At 39.4% G+C, this 17,118-nt stretch overlaps 1 protein-coding gene and 1 pseudogene across 1 annotated transcript in view; both read right to left on the bottom strand.

The window, feature by feature from the left end:
* The window catches only part of USP38 (ubiquitin specific peptidase 38), a 31,104-nt gene extending 27,154 nt beyond the window's left edge, over positions 1-3,950 (bottom strand). Inside the window, exons 1-2 of the mRNA XM_006187210.2 lie at positions 2,729-3,950; positions 1,014-1,149 (exon numbers count right to left, since the gene is read on the bottom strand). Coding sequence (XP_006187272.1) covers positions 1,014-1,149; positions 2,729-3,410 — 818 coding nt within the window. The 5' untranslated portion in view covers positions 3,411-3,950. The remainder of the gene's footprint in view (positions 1-1,013; positions 1,150-2,728) is intronic.
* A 1,420-nt stretch (positions 3,951-5,370) lies between these two features.
* On the bottom strand, positions 5,371-15,941 carry LOC116659267 (annotated as a pseudogene).
* Between the last annotated feature and the right edge of the window lie 1,177 nt (positions 15,942-17,118).

The following is a 17,118-nucleotide window of genomic DNA, read 5'->3' as shown; positions in this document are numbered from 1 at the left end:
CAGTATAGTTTACATACCACTAAGCCAAGAAAAGTCCTGCCGTTTAAACTACAACACCAATGACTGTGCTTGTCCACATTTTAACATCTCAGAAATCAGGATGCATCTTGGAATTGAGAAATATGTTATCAGATACTGTATACCTCCCCAACTTGAAGGTAAGTCCATGAAGACAGATATTTCTACCATTCGTTCAAGGTTTTTAAACATTGCTTAGCATTCATGGTACGTGCCCAATAAATGTGATATGAATAGCTGAATGAATGAATGATTGAATTAATAAAAGCACAACAGTTCTGACAAATGCAAATAACTTTAAGTTTACACCTAGAAATATAAGAATAAAACTGCAAAACATCAAGGATAAAGAGAAAAGCATAAACATTACCAGAGGAGCCTAACAGCTCACAAACGAATGATACTCGGATTGACTGCAGACTCCAAGGCAGCAACAATAGATGTCAGAAGACAATGCAGTACTATTTACAAAATGCTAAGAGAAACTAACTATCAAATTAGAATTCTGTATATTGACAAATCATCTATTTGAGAATAAGCAAGAAAAAACGCATTTCAAACAAAGGCTAAGATAGTATTACCCAGAGATCCTAGTTGAAAGAGAAAGTAAAAGTATGTACTAAGTAAAAGTATACACTTAGCCAGAAAAAAACAGATCCCTTTTTAGGGAGGAAATAGGCTGTAGGAAACAATACTGGGCAAAGAAATTAGTGAAATATATTGGTAATTTAACCAACTCCTGACTGTACAGTAAGTGTATATATGTTTTGTTTCTGGAATTTAAAAAAGCTGAATTGAAAATAGATTTGTGAATTATTGGGATGCCTGTCAAGCCTATAATAAGGTATTCATTCCAATTAATTTGGAGAATCTTTATATATTTGAGTGCATGATTTCAGTTTTAAACACTAAGTTTTTCATTACCTACAAAATACAGCAAAATATCTCCTCCTCCCAAATCTACAATTACCATCTTTGGTGTTATGAAGAAGTACCTGCAAAGAGCTTGGGTCATACTTGCATCTTTTACATTTGGATCCGTAGTAAGGCTCCTGATGAGAACTGTAATCATCTGAAGAGGAATGTGCTGCACAAGACTTGCCAATGCTACAGAAGGTTCAAATGATGCATCTATTTTTTTGATTAAAAAGAAAAAGGAATATGGCAAGAAGGTTCAAGTGAAGTATTTAGAGAGAACAACAGTTTACACCCCCTCCCCTCCCACCCCAAAATGTAATTGCAGCAAAAGTGTTAATCAGGAAGCAGTTGTTAGGTTCCACCTCATGGACTCTAGCGTATGAGCAATGTTAAACTGCAGAAATGAGAGAGAAAGAGTCAGTGGCAATGATCGCTCATCCTATAAGCAGAACTACTGCAATATAAAATCTATTCTTGGCTATACCCATATTTAGTCCATAAATTACTTTATTTTCTTGCATTCCTTAATATTGTTGTTGCGGCAAAATATTCATTTGTAAAGCAGCAGTCAGAAAAGAAATGTAAGGTATAACTTAAATTCCCATTTTAGATCCTCCAGAGTAACTTACAACTACTAATTACAGTAGTCATTACATTGCTTTAAGGAAAATTTTTTAAAATCTCTTAAAGAAATAGAAATTAAGGTGAATTTTAGGGTGACTTTGCTTAAACTACATAAAAATTAAGCAAATCCAAGGTGAGTACCTTTACAACCACAGCTGAAAAATTTCTGGGGAAATCTAACAGGTCTAGCCACACAAGCAATACAAGAACAATTACAATAAAAAAAAAAAAAACTCAGACACTGCCAATATATAGTTGGTAATTCTTTCATAAATGTATTTAATTCATCAGAAAGCATGGAGCCTGTTAAAACTCTACTCTTATTTCTGGTTCTCAAGATAAAAGGAGTACACCTTCTTCACAAGTTCAATTTCGAACAACAGCCAGAGAATGGCTGTACCAAGCAGAGAGGGAGTGAATACAGTTTTGGATCTACTGTTTCACAACTTAACAGAGCTGAACACTCCATGTCCCAACAAGGAATGTAAAAGCACACGTAAAATTCCTGGGTGAGAAAGCATTTTCCCAAGTACCACTTGATCCCTTCCTGACTTCTAAGGACACAGTCCATGGGCTGTATATACCTCTGGCATGCAAAAACACCTGTTTAAGTCTTCATACTCTTTCCCTTCACTCATTCCACCTGTATCCACTCTAACTTTACTGCAGAGAAAGTATCAATATTCAAGAAATATGTAGTTAACTAGGAAAATCGAGTAATAAAACTGCACAGTCCATGAATTAAAAAATGGGGAAATTCAAACACTAAGGAAAAACTCATTTCAACAAGATGATAGAGTCACAGCACAATAATAATACGGTAAACATTATGCTGCCATTAGTCACCAATGAATAGAAGTTTATATAGAAGCTGTCATCTTCAAAGCATTCCCTAACTTGAGCAAGAGGCTAGATAATTAAGCAACTTGTTTACTGCCAAAGGTCTTAGACCTCAACGTTCTCAACCCTTAAAATAAAAAACACTGCCTGTTTTCTAAGGTCTAAATGCCAGCCTGAGTAGGGTAGTGGACGGGAATTTGGATGAGGGTGTTAAGATTTGATCTCCCATTAAGACGTTTTCAGGACAGGGAAGCAAACATGGTGTACACGTGAGAGCGGAATATTGAAATTTCCAAGGGAGATTTTCTCGTAATACAATGACCCTTACCTGTGGAAGAAATGCTTGCAAAAACTTCTTGCAGGGAAGGCAGCAGGGTGGAGGGCTCGGCCTTCCAGATGTTCTGTAGCAAGTTACTCACTTTTGTCACCTGCGAGACATATTCCCGCAGCTCTTTCTCCTGGGTGGAGACGCACTGGAAGTGGCCTATCGTTCGAACCAGCTGTTGACAGAAAGTGATGGACAGTTTCCCTTTGGGGATGCACTGCACGAAGTCGGTCAGGAGGTCGCTCAGTCGGGCGCACAGCTGCGGCTCCGGCCGCTCACACACCATCCGCAGCACCTCCACCTGCAGCAAGCTGAAGAGGTCCAGCACCGACGGGCAGCTCATGATCAGCCTCAGGCCATTGTGAATGTAGTCCAGGATGGCTACGTCTTTCCTGTCTAGCGAGTGGTAGCCTTGCTGAAGGAGGCCCAACACGAACGTCTTGTTGAAGAAGGACTCGAACTCCGGCCGGTGGTACCGTGCGTAGGCCTCCAGCACTTGGTGCCCCACCTGCCGCTGAAAGGGGTCCTGGCCCTCCAGGATGAGCCGCGTCGTCAGGTCAAACATGGCCTCGCACTGCGCCTCGTCCAGCCAATTCTCCGCCGACTCCACCACCTTCCGCACAATTACCCGCTTTAGCGGCAGCGGGTGCGAAGAACTCACCAGGCCCTCCAGGATCTTGTCCATGGTCGCCAAGCTGCAAGGCCAGGGCCAAGGGGTTAAGAGCGGGCGGCCACAGCCCGGGCGTGGGGCAGGAGAGCCCCGGGGCGGAGGTGAACTTAGAACGCGGCAGCAGCAGCAGCAGGACGGACCACCGCCACCGCCGCCTCAGTAGCCACATTTATCGGGCAGGAGGGCCCATCCAAGCCCGGGCAGGAGTTGGCAAGCCTCGGGCGCGTAAGAACCGGCACCGCCTGCGGCGGGCCTAAGAAGCCAGAGGCCCACACTCCGCCGCCGCCGCCCGGGGCCCGCGGTCTCTCTCAGCATCGGCGCGGAAGGGCTAGCGAGGCCCCCCGGCGGCGGCGGGCACTCAAGGCCCGGGGCTGAGAGCCAGTCGGTGAGGAAGCGCGCCTCCGCGACCCGCGGCAGGTGTGAGCGTCCGGGCTCCGGCAGGTCGTGGGATGAAACCGGTCCTGAGTTGAGTCAGGAGCCGCTGTCACCCAGCGTGCCGAATTAACCCGGGAGAAGAGAAGGCGAACACCCTTGACCCGGATTCAGAAGGTCCAGCGAACCGGAAATGAAGGGTTCCCCGGAAAGGCCCGCCCCGCCGCCCCGCCGCCCCGCCGCCCCCCTCCTTTTCTTCCTCCCCTCTTCCTCCACCACCACTCGCCAACTCCCTTCCCGGTGCCCTCGGACCCCGCTCCCTGCCCCGCCCCTTCGCTGCTGCGCAGGCGCGGCCGTCTCCTCCGAGTCGCGCGGCGACGGCCGCGTCATGGGGGGATCGTGTGTCGAGTCACAGGTGGCTTTCCAGGAGGAGTGGCCCGGAGCGGACGCGGTGCAGGTGGCTGTGACTCTAGATTCCCACCTTCCGATCTCTGTCGGTTCTGTCCGAGTCAGGGTACTTATGAAAGGCCGAGAAAGTTTTATTTATGTAAAACTTGTGAATGGGAATGTTTTGGAAAGGCGAGCAGAATAGCATTTAGGGAGAAAGTAAGGAAAAGAACTCAGAATTCGGATTGAAGAGAAATCGTTTAAGGTCTTGGCTCATTTTTCAAGAAATGAGCTAGGGTTCCTAAATGTGAGTGCCTTTTTCCTACGTTGTGGTTATTAAAGTAAGGAGTGTACTGGCGGCGGTATACTTTTAGAGACGACTGGTATCAGTAGGAGTTTGTTTCAGGAAGCCTGTAGCAAATACCATTTTAGTGAAATTATGTGACATATTGAAACTTTTAAGTTGTCCCAAAAGATGGGAGGAGAGTAAGGAAAATGACAGGTGAAAAAGAATGAAATATTATACATAGATATAGATATATATCTATGTCTCTCTCTCTCTCTATATATATATATATGCCTGTGTCATATTAAAGAGTACTTTGAGAATAGAAAACCAGGTGAAATTTTCACAATTATTTGCGTGTATGCAGACACTGAAGATGGCTTTACAATAAAGAAGAACAGGTGCAATCATCATGCTTGTACTCTTTCAAGTTAACTTCCAGTGATTCACAGAATTTAGGCTTTAATCAGAGGCCTTTAAATTGGAAAACACTACCCAATTATAGTCCCGTCAAGGCTTGACTAATATAACTGTGAAATCAGACATTAGTGGCCTATACAGACAAAACTTTAAAGAAATGGCTCATGTTATGTGTCCAATAGAAAAAATGAACAAAGTTGTAAGTTGTTTACTCTGCTAGTATTTTGATTTTTATCAATTTCCAAAATGGCTACACCAATATACTTAACACATCCATTAGGGTAATCTTAAAAATAATAGCAGTTTAAAGAAGATAGGAGCTGGGTAGAGGAAACTTGAGACTGAGTTTGTAGGAAGAGATTGAAGATGAAAGAGAAATGAGGTAACTGATGGATCTAAAAGACAGTCATGGCAGAACACGAATAGCTTTGGAACTTTTCCTTTTCCAATAGATAGAAGGTAAAACTACAGAGAAAGTATGACTTTGCTGGTAATGTTGCCACACTGGAAGACAAAAATAATGTAGAAAGTAAAGCATTAAGAGGAATGAATGGTAGGCTTGTGAATGTGCTGATATCCTGTAACTTAAATACTAAGATGTAAAATTAACAATACTTAAACACTATAAGTTACATCGTATGTTATATGATAAAGGAACAAGAGAGGAAAGAAAACAAAATATTTGTTATATATATATATATGTATCAGTATATAAGCATGTATTTTTGTTGTATATAATAAGCAAATATATTACACAAAAATTCATAAGGAAATAAGGAGGAAATGTTTTTGACAGTTACAGTCCAGCTTCTGAAACTGGTCATGTGGTTATAGTTGGTATTTATAACAACCTTTTCCCACTATCTATTCTGCATTCCCTTTGCCTTCAGCAAATACTTCAGCTGGTTGTGGTTCTTTGCCTGATGGAGTGACCCAAACCTTCATTCCTTAAGAGTCTGGGCCACTAGTAGTCCTGCCTGGGTTGGATTGTTGTCAATTTCAATTGACTTTAATCACAGAACGTGGTAATACTAAGAGATGCCCTAAGGAAACTCTGGTATTCCAGACAGGATACCTTCCTTACTTTCATTGTAGAGTTGCAGTTCAATTTCCCCATGATAGTTAGGATCAATCACTTCAGCCAGCACAGTAACTCCCTTCTTTGTATATTTGACCATAGATATGAGGAGTCCAAAGTGGCCTGATGGCATTCTTAACTCCCAGTTCAGTGAACTCATTGGTTTGTTTCCTGGTGGAAGCATTCTTCCCTTTGGAACTAAGACCTAAGCCAGCAGGGCATAATGTCAGAGGAACAGGGAGCAAACGTTTTGCTAATAGGTCACTAACAGAAATAGTGAGTGGTGCCACTCCCATTTCTACCCCTTGGTTTCTGGACCTGTGAATTCTGGGTATGAGAGAGGCAGCAGCATATATTGGATGCTCATATATAGCATTCTGGAGAACTTTGCTCCAGTCCTTCAAGTTCTCGTCACTTAGTTGTCACTTTAATTGAAACTTCAAAAACCTATTCCACCATTCTGTCAAGCCATCTGCTTCAGGATGGTGGGAAACATGATAAGACCAAGTGAATTCCATGAGTGTGGGTCTGTTACCTCATTTGCTGTGAAGTGAATTCCTTGATCAGAAGCAGTAGCTGTGTAGAATACTGTGTTGGTGAATAAGGTATTCTGTAACTATGCATGGTAGTTTTGGCGGAGGTATTGTGTGCAGGGAAGGCAAATTTATATACAGTCAATGTGTATTCAAGTAAGAATAAAACATTTCCCCTTCCATGATGGAAGCAACCCATTTTAATCAACCTGTCACCATGTGGCTGGTTACCACCCGTGGAATGGTGCCACATCAGGGACTCAGTGTTGTTCTCTGTTGTTGGCAGTTTGGCACCCAGCAGGGGCCAAGCCGGGTTGAACTTGGTGAGTGGAAATCCATGTTGTTGAGCTCATGCAAACTCTCCATCCCTGTTATCATGGCCACTTTGCCCATGAGTCCACTGGGTAATGAATGACCTGGGTGGCTGGGGAAAAACTGATTGGCTACAGACCAAGAACCAAGCAGGTTCACTGCTCGAAGTCTGCCCATTGGGAGGATTTCCTTTACCTTTGTCCTTCAGGAATGTCCCAGAATGAGGGGCTGTAGTGCTGTAGCCATCCACTTTTGGGCAGAGCTTGCATATTGTCCAAAATCATCTGTATACCAGGCTACAATCTTCTCTTCCTCTGTCTACTGATTGTAGAGAGAATTCCTCACTCTGGCATGCAAATGTCTTACTATTAAGTCTAGAGTAGTTCCTCCTCTAGGTCCATCTTTTGCTCACCAGGTCCACTCAGCGTAATGTTATCAATGTAATGGAGCAGTGTGAGATCTTGTGGAAGAGAAAGGCAGTCAAGATACCTGTGAATTAAATTATGACCCCTAACTTAGGACTGGAGACTTAACTAGTCCCCTGAAGCAGGGGAGTCAAGGTGTATTGCTGCTGGCCTTGCTAACTGTAAACAAACTGCTTCTAGTGGTCTTTACTAATAGGTATAAAGGAAAACAAAACAAAACAAAACATTTGCCAGAGCATTAGCTGTGTACCAGGTACCAGGGGATGTGTTAATTTGCTTAAGCAATGAAACCACCTCTGGTAGAGCAACTGCAATTGAAATCTCCACCTGGTTAAACTCATAATAACCCACTGTCATTCTCTAAGATCCACCTGTCTTCTGCACAGTTTAGATAGGTGAGTTGAATAGGGATGCGGTGGGAATCACTGCTCCTGCATCTTTCAGGTCCTTGATTATGGCACTAATCTCTGCAGTCTTTCCAGAAATATGGTATTGCTTTTGGCTTCCTGTTTTCCTAGGTGGAGGCAGTTCTACTGGATTCCACTTGGTCTTTCTCACTTGAATAGCCCTCACTCCACAGGTCAGGGAATCAGTGTGGAGATTCTGCTAGTTGTTGAGTATATTTGTTCCAATAATTAATTCTGGAATTGGGGAAATAACCACAGAGTGGGTTAGGGGGCCCACTGGGCCCATTCACTATGAGACAGACTTTAGCTAAAATTCCATTGATTACTTGACCTCCGTAAGTTCCTACTCTGACTGGTAGATCACAGTGATGTTTTGGATCTCCTGGGATTAGTGTCAGTTCTGAGTTAGGGTCCAATAGTCCCTCAAAGCTCTGATTATTTCCTTTTACCCAATCACAGTTACCTTTGCAAAAGGTTGTAGGTCACTTTGGGGAAGGCTGGGAGAAAAATTAACAGTATAAATTTTTGGCAGTTCATTCAGATGATTCTGGGTCTATCAGCTGGCTCTAGTCTGGGAACTGAATGAGGTGCCATGACTTTTTTTTTTATGATTCAGGTTAGACTTTTGTTCACTTAACCTAGGACTTTTCTGTTTGTATAGATCATTTCATTTCTAGCAACACCATGATCAGTTAGCCAGGTCTATGCAAGTCAGACTATTCTTTTTTTTCCCCCTTTAATTTTTTTTTTTTATTGAAGCATAGTTGATTTACAATGTTAGTTTCAGGTATACAGCAAAGCAATTCAGTTAATTCAGTCAATAATTCAGTTATACATACATACATATATACACAAATATTTTCAGATTCTTTTCCATAATAGCTTATTACAAGAAATTGAATATAGTTCCCTGTGCTATGTAGTAGGTCCTTGTTGTTTATTTGTTTTATATATAGTAGTGTGTATCTGTTAATCCTGAACTCCTAATTTATCCTTCTCCCAGCCTTTCTCATTTGGTAACCATAGTTTGTTTTCTATGTCTGTGAGTCTATTTCTGGTTTGCATCTTTTTTTAGATTCACATATAAGTGATATCATATGATATTGTGATATCATATGATATTTGTCTTTCTCTGTCTAAGTCAGACTATTCTGATTGCTGCTTTTCTGCTGTCCATTATGGTAACCGTACTCCCCTTGCCTTTAGCAGTTAAGGGCTACCACTTTGACTCCTGCCACCTGGAGATCAGTTACTCCCATTGCATTTAGGTTTTTCAATTTAGTGACTGTAGTCCCCGCTGTAAGGTCTGTAGAGAAGAGTGATCACAGCATTCTTCAGAGATGTAGGGGCTACCCTCATAAATTTATTTCCCCCAGTAGTGGTGAAAGGTATGTTTTCTGGACCTTCCCAGTACGGATAAAGTAGGTCCTAAATGACAAATTCACTGTACCTTTTCAATCTCACTAAGCCTGTGAAACCTTTCCTCTACATTAACCAAGGCAGGTCTGGCATTTCTAATTTGCCCATTGCAGGGTGACTGATATCACTGAGGGAATTAATGTTGATAGGAGAAGAGAAATAGCTGTAAGTTGGGAACTCCAACATTAAGATATTTGGAAAACTAGGAGGAAACAACAAAAGGAGCTATGAAGAAGCTACTAGTGTGGTAGGAGGAAAACCAAGAGAGTGTGGTATCTTGGAAGCCACATGAAGAAAACAATTAAATACATTATATATTGTTAAATGGTCTAATAAGATGCGGATTGAAAACTGAGTACTGGTTTTAACAACATAAAGATAAGTGGTTGGATAGAGTGATATGGTGAATGTTAAATCCTATAGTTGACTCGAGAAAATGGGAAATAAATTGATGACAGCAAGAATAAACAACTCTTTCAAGGAGATTTGCCAACAAGAAGGGGAAATTATGGGGTGATATCTCTAATGTGACGCAGGATCAAGCAAAAGTTTTTTTTTTTTTTAAAGCATGTTTGTTGGTGAATGGAAACAAATCTAGGAAAAGGGGAAATTATTGATACCTGAGAGAGAAGGAAGAATTTCTGAGCCAATGCCCTTGAGTAGATGAGAAAAGACCTAGTACACAAATGGAGGGGTTGCCCTTTGCTAGGAGCATGAACAAGTTCACTCAGTAACAGGAGAGACAGCAGCTGCAGGTAGGTGGGTGAATGTGGTTGTGGGAGTTTACATAAGTTCACATCTGATTGCTTCTGTTTTATTCAGTAACATAGAAAGCAAGGTCATCAGTTAAAAGTGAGACTGGAAGAAGAGCTGTAGATCTTAAGAGAGAGATGAAGCTATGTAACAGTTGTTCAGGAGACTGGAAATATAGGATGATTCCAGGCAGCATTAAGGGCCCACTGAAGTTGGAGATCATGAATGTAAATGAGATCAGTCAATTTGTTTGTTTCCTCCATGCTTACATGCACAAGTGCAAGTATGGAATAGGCAGAGTTGGACATGACCAGGGTTGTGGTTTAGCCAAGCGCAGGAGTTAAGAGAAGGGCAGGAGAGTTGAGTGTATGCAAAGGGGTGGTTATGACTGACCATGCAGTTAAGCTGGGTAAGGATAGAAGTTACGATGTGGGGGTGAGAGGCATGAAAAAGATGTTAGGATCAATGAATTGTAGGTTCTGGTGGGGTCAGAGGATTGTTGGAAATTTCCAGGTTCCAAGTAGAGGTGGTGAGCTGGAAAAATAGGAGATAGTGGTCAGAAAGTGAGATGCCTCAAATTAAGAAGGCTGAGAGGCAATACAGTCATCCTTTAGTATCTGCAGAAGATTGGTTTCAAGACGCCCCATGGGTACCAAAATCTATGGATGTTCAAGTCCCCTGTATAAAATAACATAGGATTTGCATATGTCCTACACATATCCTCCTATATACCTTGTCTCCAGATTAATTATAACACCTAATAAAATGTACAGTTGACCCTTGAACATCATGGGGGTTAGGGGCATTGACCCTTTGTGTGGTGGAAAATCCATGTATAACTTTACACTCAGCGCTCTGTATTCTTAGTTTCACATCCACAGGTCCAACCAATGAGGGATTGTGTCATACTGTAGTATTTAGTGGAAAAAAACCCACATGTAAGTGGACCTGCACAATTCAGATCCATGTTGTTCAAGGGTCAGCTGTAGATGCTATGTAAATTGTTGCCAGTGTGCAGCAAATTCAAGCTTTTCTTTATGAAATTTTACGGAATTATTTTTGGAATATTTTCGATCCATGATTCATTGTATTAGAGGATACAGAACTCATAGATAAGGAGGGCCAACTGTAGTTACTGGGAAAGACAGGATTGAGGTATTGCTATTCAAGTAAGTAGCTGGAGTAGTGTGGAGGATAGAATCATTGGAGGAGAGGAGGTCAAGGCACTGAGTGACAGTGTATTGAATAGATCATCTGTGTGGACATTGAAGTCAGCTGACAGTTATGATAGGAATAGGGTTTGAGACAGTGTCAGGGAGTTAGGAACTAAAGTCTCTGAGGAGTGGGGTGGAGGCAGAGTGGCCTGGGGATTGTTTGGGTGCTGCAGCAGGGAAAGGGAGTTGGTCCTGTCTTTTGATGTCATAAAATTTAAATGGGCCTGTTAATGGAGGAGGGAGGAAGAGTGGTCTGGAAGGAGCACCAAGGAGCAGAAAAGTTGTCTTCTCTAACTCCAGGCCTAGTAGTGGTAGAATTTGGGAGTTTGGACTGTAGAGAAGAGGGCTGCAGAGTTGATCAGGTTTTAAAGCAAGAAGTGAAAGAAATATTTAGAGAAGGCGAATTTGCTAATGACTGAGTCTCAGAGGGTCCAGTGGAAAGACATCAGGTGTCAGACAGGGATGAGGAATGGGTCAGAAAAGGAGATGTTCCGAGCCTTATAGGAATTAGAATCCTGAAGATGAGAGTTGACTTTGGCTTTTTGTGGCAACTAAAATCAACAGGCATAAAGGGGATAATGCGAGTCATCTTGATGAAAGTCTTTGATGAAAGCTTTAAGTTCAGAATGGAGACTGTAATGAAACAAATGTGCAGCCTCAGTGCCTATTCAAGGACAAGGCTGGGCTTAGATTACTCATGAGTGAAATACATTTTGGCAAAATGTCTGCCTTGTAAAGGGCGCAGGGTTATGAACGAATCTGAAGACCTTGGAGATAATCAAGGTGTATTATTCATTACCTTCAATTTACATCATACAGCAATTATAGCTGCTGTCTCAAAGATTTTCATTACCATAAGAGGATCCTTCTCAAAAGCTAGGCAGTAAGTTCTGCCTTCTTTCCTGAGAAAAGTTTGAATAGCAGTAGCATCTTATTGATTTATAGACATTTTATCTATTTTTACAGTCAAACAAAATTTCAAACTTGAAATTTGATTTTTAAAAAAATTCCAAAAGTTCAAGGCAGTCATAATTGGCTGAACGTGAATTCAAAAAAAAAAGAAATGGTAGAGGAACTCTAAATTAAAAAATGGACATAAGACATAAATATTTATAGGCACATAAAAAATTAAAACAGTTCTCCCTATTCTGACTAAAATAATCAACATGTGATACAGGAGAAAACAGTGGGTGGGAATATTAATTTTGGTCTAATTCTTGGTTTCATCAACTCACTCATCTTCTCCCTAAGTCTAGATCTGTGTGTCTCTTCTTCACTTACTTATAACAGGAACTCAGAACTATCATGGCTACTTTTGAATTTTGAGAGGTGAAAAAATTTCTGGTCAGGGGCAACCAAGGCTTTGATGGTCTCAGAGAGGGCTGTGTAATCACAGGATGATGTGAGTAGGAATGAGGTGGACAGCAAGAAAGCAGATGACTATGGCCTGGTTACAGTTTCACTTGTTTTGTGATCAGGGTGTTCACATAGTCCAAAAACTCAAGTTTGCTAAATGAGGAAAGTACTGGAATGGAAAATCATGCGGTATTTGCGCATAGGTTTTGAAGATTTAGGTGGAAAGCAGGACTGAGAGTGTTATCGTTTACTGTTTAAGTTCTTTTTTAAGTTTCTGCGATGACAATTAGTGTGCAAGACACACTGCGGCATGGCAAATTACAGAGAAAATAAAACCAGGGTCTGCAAACAGCTACCTTAGAGTTTTGCTGTAAGGGTAAATAAAATGAAATATGCAAGGTACAGAGCCCAATGCTTGGCTTAAGTTGTGTTTCCTTTCTTAAAAGTTTTCTGGAAATTATCTTATTAGTTTTGGAATGTTTTATAGAAATAAAATAATTATTTCTGGTTGCAGAAAACCTCCGTAGTTATTTAGATCAGCTCTTTAATATTGTGCTAGCTATATGTGTGTGTGAATGTGTGTATGGATGTGGGCATGTTTAATCATAGAAAGGGACCCTGAAATGGTCCCTTTTCTCAAGTATCATTAACTCATTCTTTCAGATCTCAATTTAAATATCCCATCTTAGAGGAAGTCTTACCTAACTTCACAAAATAGATCAAGTATTCTACAAAATATCCTCAGAGCACTGTGTATTCCTCTCTAGCACGTATCACAATGATAATTATTTTTTTCCGTAATTTTTGAATCTCTTTCTTCTACCCTAGGAGGTAAGTTCTCTGAGGACAGGGATCATGCTTATCTTTCTTCCTGTTCCTTACTTAGCACCCAGTACAGTATCTCCCAGTACTTAGCACTCAATAATTATTATATCATGAATCTTGGTTTTAATAAGAATCGTTTTGGGGATATGCTCATTTGGCATATATCAATATTTTTAAAGGAAGATTTGACAGGAAATAAGTTCTTAGTGGTATTGTAAATCTTTAGGGATTATGCATGTTAGCTCCCTTTTCTATATCTATAGATATATCTATTGAAGGGTTTTCTTAAGATGATGTGGACATTGCCAACATGTAGGTTATTAAATGTTTCAAATAATGTTTTTTTTTTTTTTACCTTCCTTCTGAGGCTTTGTACATAGTCTTTCTCAAAGATGTATTACCAGGGATCTTTATTTCTTAGATGAAACAAGATGTGATAGTCTGTTATAGGCTTCAATGTAGGAGAAATTATTTGTATTTTAGCAAGATGGTGCTTAAGTCAGCTTTCATTATTTGTGTTTTAGCAAGATGGTGCTTAAAGCACCTTCATGTGAAGAGCAATCCAGAGTGTTTATTTGAAGTGTCCCTTTTAGCTCTAAAAAGTAGACTGTTGTGTTGGCAAACAAAGAACCAAAGCATTGGATCACAAAGCAGGTCAAAAATTCTTTGTTTTTTGATATGTTGCATACTTTTTATTTTCAGTTGCGAATTAGTGAAGAAGGAATATTACTGTTTTTCAAAACAGACCTAAGTAGGTTGACTATACCCGTCTTTTATGTTATGACCTTGGGTATGTTACACACACAGACCTCAGCTTCCCCATCTGCAAAATGAGGACATCACCTTTATTGCCATGGATGTTCTATGGATTAAATTATCTAGTGTACATCAACTGTTTTATATATGATGGCACACAAAAATACTTCTCACCCCTTTATGATCAGTTGGTGGCGTTAAAGAGAAAAATCACAGGTTTAAAATGGCATCACTTGTGTTAAAGTCCATGACACCAAACCTAGATTTAATATCTAACCTAATTGCAGTTTCAGCCTTTCACCAGAAATGTAACCTTAATCAACCAGTCTGGAATTTTCTGGTCAGCACCAACGAGGTAATCTGCCACTTGGGTCTTCTCCAAGCCTCAGAGGAAGAAGAGGCAATCTGCATGATAAATCCCTTGCAGTTCCCTTCCCCCCACGAAAGAGGTCATCATGTCCCAAAAATAATCCTTTTCTTTCTTTTGCTAATAGCTCCCTTGCCCCACCCTTCTTCCTATAAAAACTTCATTTTGTATAACCCTTCTAAGAGCCCTTCTAGTTGCTAGATGGGTTGCCACCTGATTCATGACTTGCCTGATAAAGCCAATTAGATCTTCAGATTTCTTTGGCTGAATTTTTGTTTTTTTAACAGGCTGAGAGAAAACAGCATTGTAGGATTTTATTGAACTATGGTTCATATCATTTGACACTTCAAACCAGGCCCCTCCTTCCTTCTCTTCGTATTTTCCTTCCTTCCTTATTTATTTATTTTTCTTTCTATCTGAAAAGGTAAAGTTTGTAGTTTAGACTGTCATTTGTAATTATAGTGAAAGTCTTTAGGGGATGAAGAGAATGGAGGGTACATACCTTCTCAACTGTCCATATCTGGATATTAGAAAGTTCAGAAAACTGAGGAGTTGTAGTAAGTTTATTGAGAAGAGAATGTCTAATAAAAGCATTGAAGAAAACAGCTAAAAGATTATGGAATATATTTTTTATTCTTCATAATTTAGATGTAAATACTATTTACAGAGTTTCTATTATTACAAAGAGGCCCATGAAAAGAGAGGGTTGGATTGCTGGGAAAGCTAGAAATTGTTTTTTGGCTCTTTATTGGTTTGTTTGAAATGAAAAGATAACAAGGCATTTTTTTTCTTAACTTTTAATGACTTTGAATGTAATCCACAAGTATAGTGTCCCAAAGCTAAAGAAAGCCTGTTCCCTTTTAATGGCATTTATAGGGTAAAGTTAGTGCTACTGTATTTATCTAACCAAAATTGTTTCTGTCTTAATGTATCTCATAATTAGATCCCATATTATGATTCTGGTTAAATCATTTGGCAGTGATGGATCACAAGGATAAATTAACCAATCTATCTAGTTTAGCTTATAGCAGATGCAAATTCTAGTTATTTAAATGATTCATCTCTTCTACTCCAAGGTTTCTTACCAGTGATGTGTACCACAGTAGCTTTAACTCTATATAGATTTTTATAAAATTAATAAAAGATCTTTCTTACAGAAAGGAAAGAATTTCAACTAATCAGTAGTCACAGGCCACAGATATTACTTAATTCAATTAAATTTTTATAGTTGGATTCAAATGCTGAGTCAACCCTATAATTCAGTTCTCCTACTCCAGTTCCCCCATTGCTAAAATATTATTAAGAGTAAGTCAGGAAACCAGACTGATTGATAATACTACTAAATCTTGTTATCCACCCTCAGTGGCGCCCTCATTGCTGTTAAGCAAGTTTTCTATTCATCTCTAAATATTTCATATCCCCCAAGAACCCAAGCTTCCTATCCATGCCTTTTTTGGTAGTGTCTTTCATTCTAACTCCACTGGAAAGATTGAGGACTATCACATCAACTCCCTTAATTTCCCTCTTCAATGGAAAAATTTTTTTTTGTATTTTAGCACATATTTCCCATCTTCCTTCTAATCTCAGAGCATAAAATATCTTTCTCCTTTTTAATTTTGATGCTCATACCGTCCATCCTTTCTCACTTCTTTGTGATATTTTGCTTCATCAATTATATCTGTATATCATCCATCAATTGCTTTCTCTCAAAAGATAGATATGTTACTTTCCTCAGTCATCTCATCTATTTGCCCATTAGTAACTCACAGTATTTTAATAACACTTTTTTTAAAAAAGATGTCCTATACTATTTAAATTATATGTAAAAGGATGTTCATTTGACTCTCAGCTCAGAAGTCTTGCCTTAGTGAGCATCAGTGAGAATTACCAGTGAAACTAGCCTTAACCATATGGTTCACTTTGGCATATACACTTTTAAATTATTACAATAAGGTTTTATTTATTATTTATAATGACCACAAGTATAATCTAATTTTAGTAACTGAACATCAAAATTATTTTCCTATATTCACCTTTTATTCAGATTTTACAACTATTGATAACATTTACCGGGAAAAAACTGGGTATCATTATTCTTGTTGGGAGAAATACCTCCTCTTGGGTACCTCCTTTTGTATCTTTCTGTTTTATAATTTTCTACCCAGAAAATCACTCTCATTATTTCAGTGACTATTTTTCAGCTTTACATCTACTGAAATACTTGGCTGTCCCAGGAACTAATCAAGGCCAACCCTACCCTACCAAATCTAGAGAGAAAAGCAATATAACCTTTTGAAAACCAGTTTTTTAAAAAAAACCCTTAAATTGCTCACATCACTTTAAAATACCACTGTGCCACAATGAAATAGCCAAATAACTATGTTTTTATTACATGGCAAAAGTATCTGTCTCATGGGATTATGTTTGTTTAATGGAACTGTTATGATTAAAATATATCATTAACACAATCAACAAAGCATTATTACCAAGGGCCATCTGTTGATATATGAAAACAGCATCATTATATAGAACAAGATAGTTATTTGTACCTAAATGTGTACTTCCAAGACTTAGAGAAATAAATGTACAAAAGATATATAGTAATACAATTTAAATGAAATACATAAATGTTAGGTTTTTAATATAATTTATATATTTGAGTCATTTTTGTGGGGAAAAATCTATAAAAGTATTAAATATTATATAATGAAAACACTATAGAGGATTCTGGGAAGATACTAAAGTAGGAAGTACCAAGAATCTGTCCTTCCAACTAGACAAAAATTGCCCTGGCAGAATTTGTCTGATGTAAC

The sequence above is a fragment of the Camelus ferus genome, chromosome 2 (genome assembly GCF_009834535.1).
Source record: "Camelus ferus isolate YT-003-E chromosome 2, BCGSAC_Cfer_1.0, whole genome shotgun sequence".
Taxonomy (NCBI): domain Eukaryota; kingdom Metazoa; phylum Chordata; class Mammalia; order Artiodactyla; family Camelidae; genus Camelus; species Camelus ferus.
Note: the sequence above shows the minus strand (reverse complement) of the source record. Positions and strands in the feature narration are given on the sequence as shown.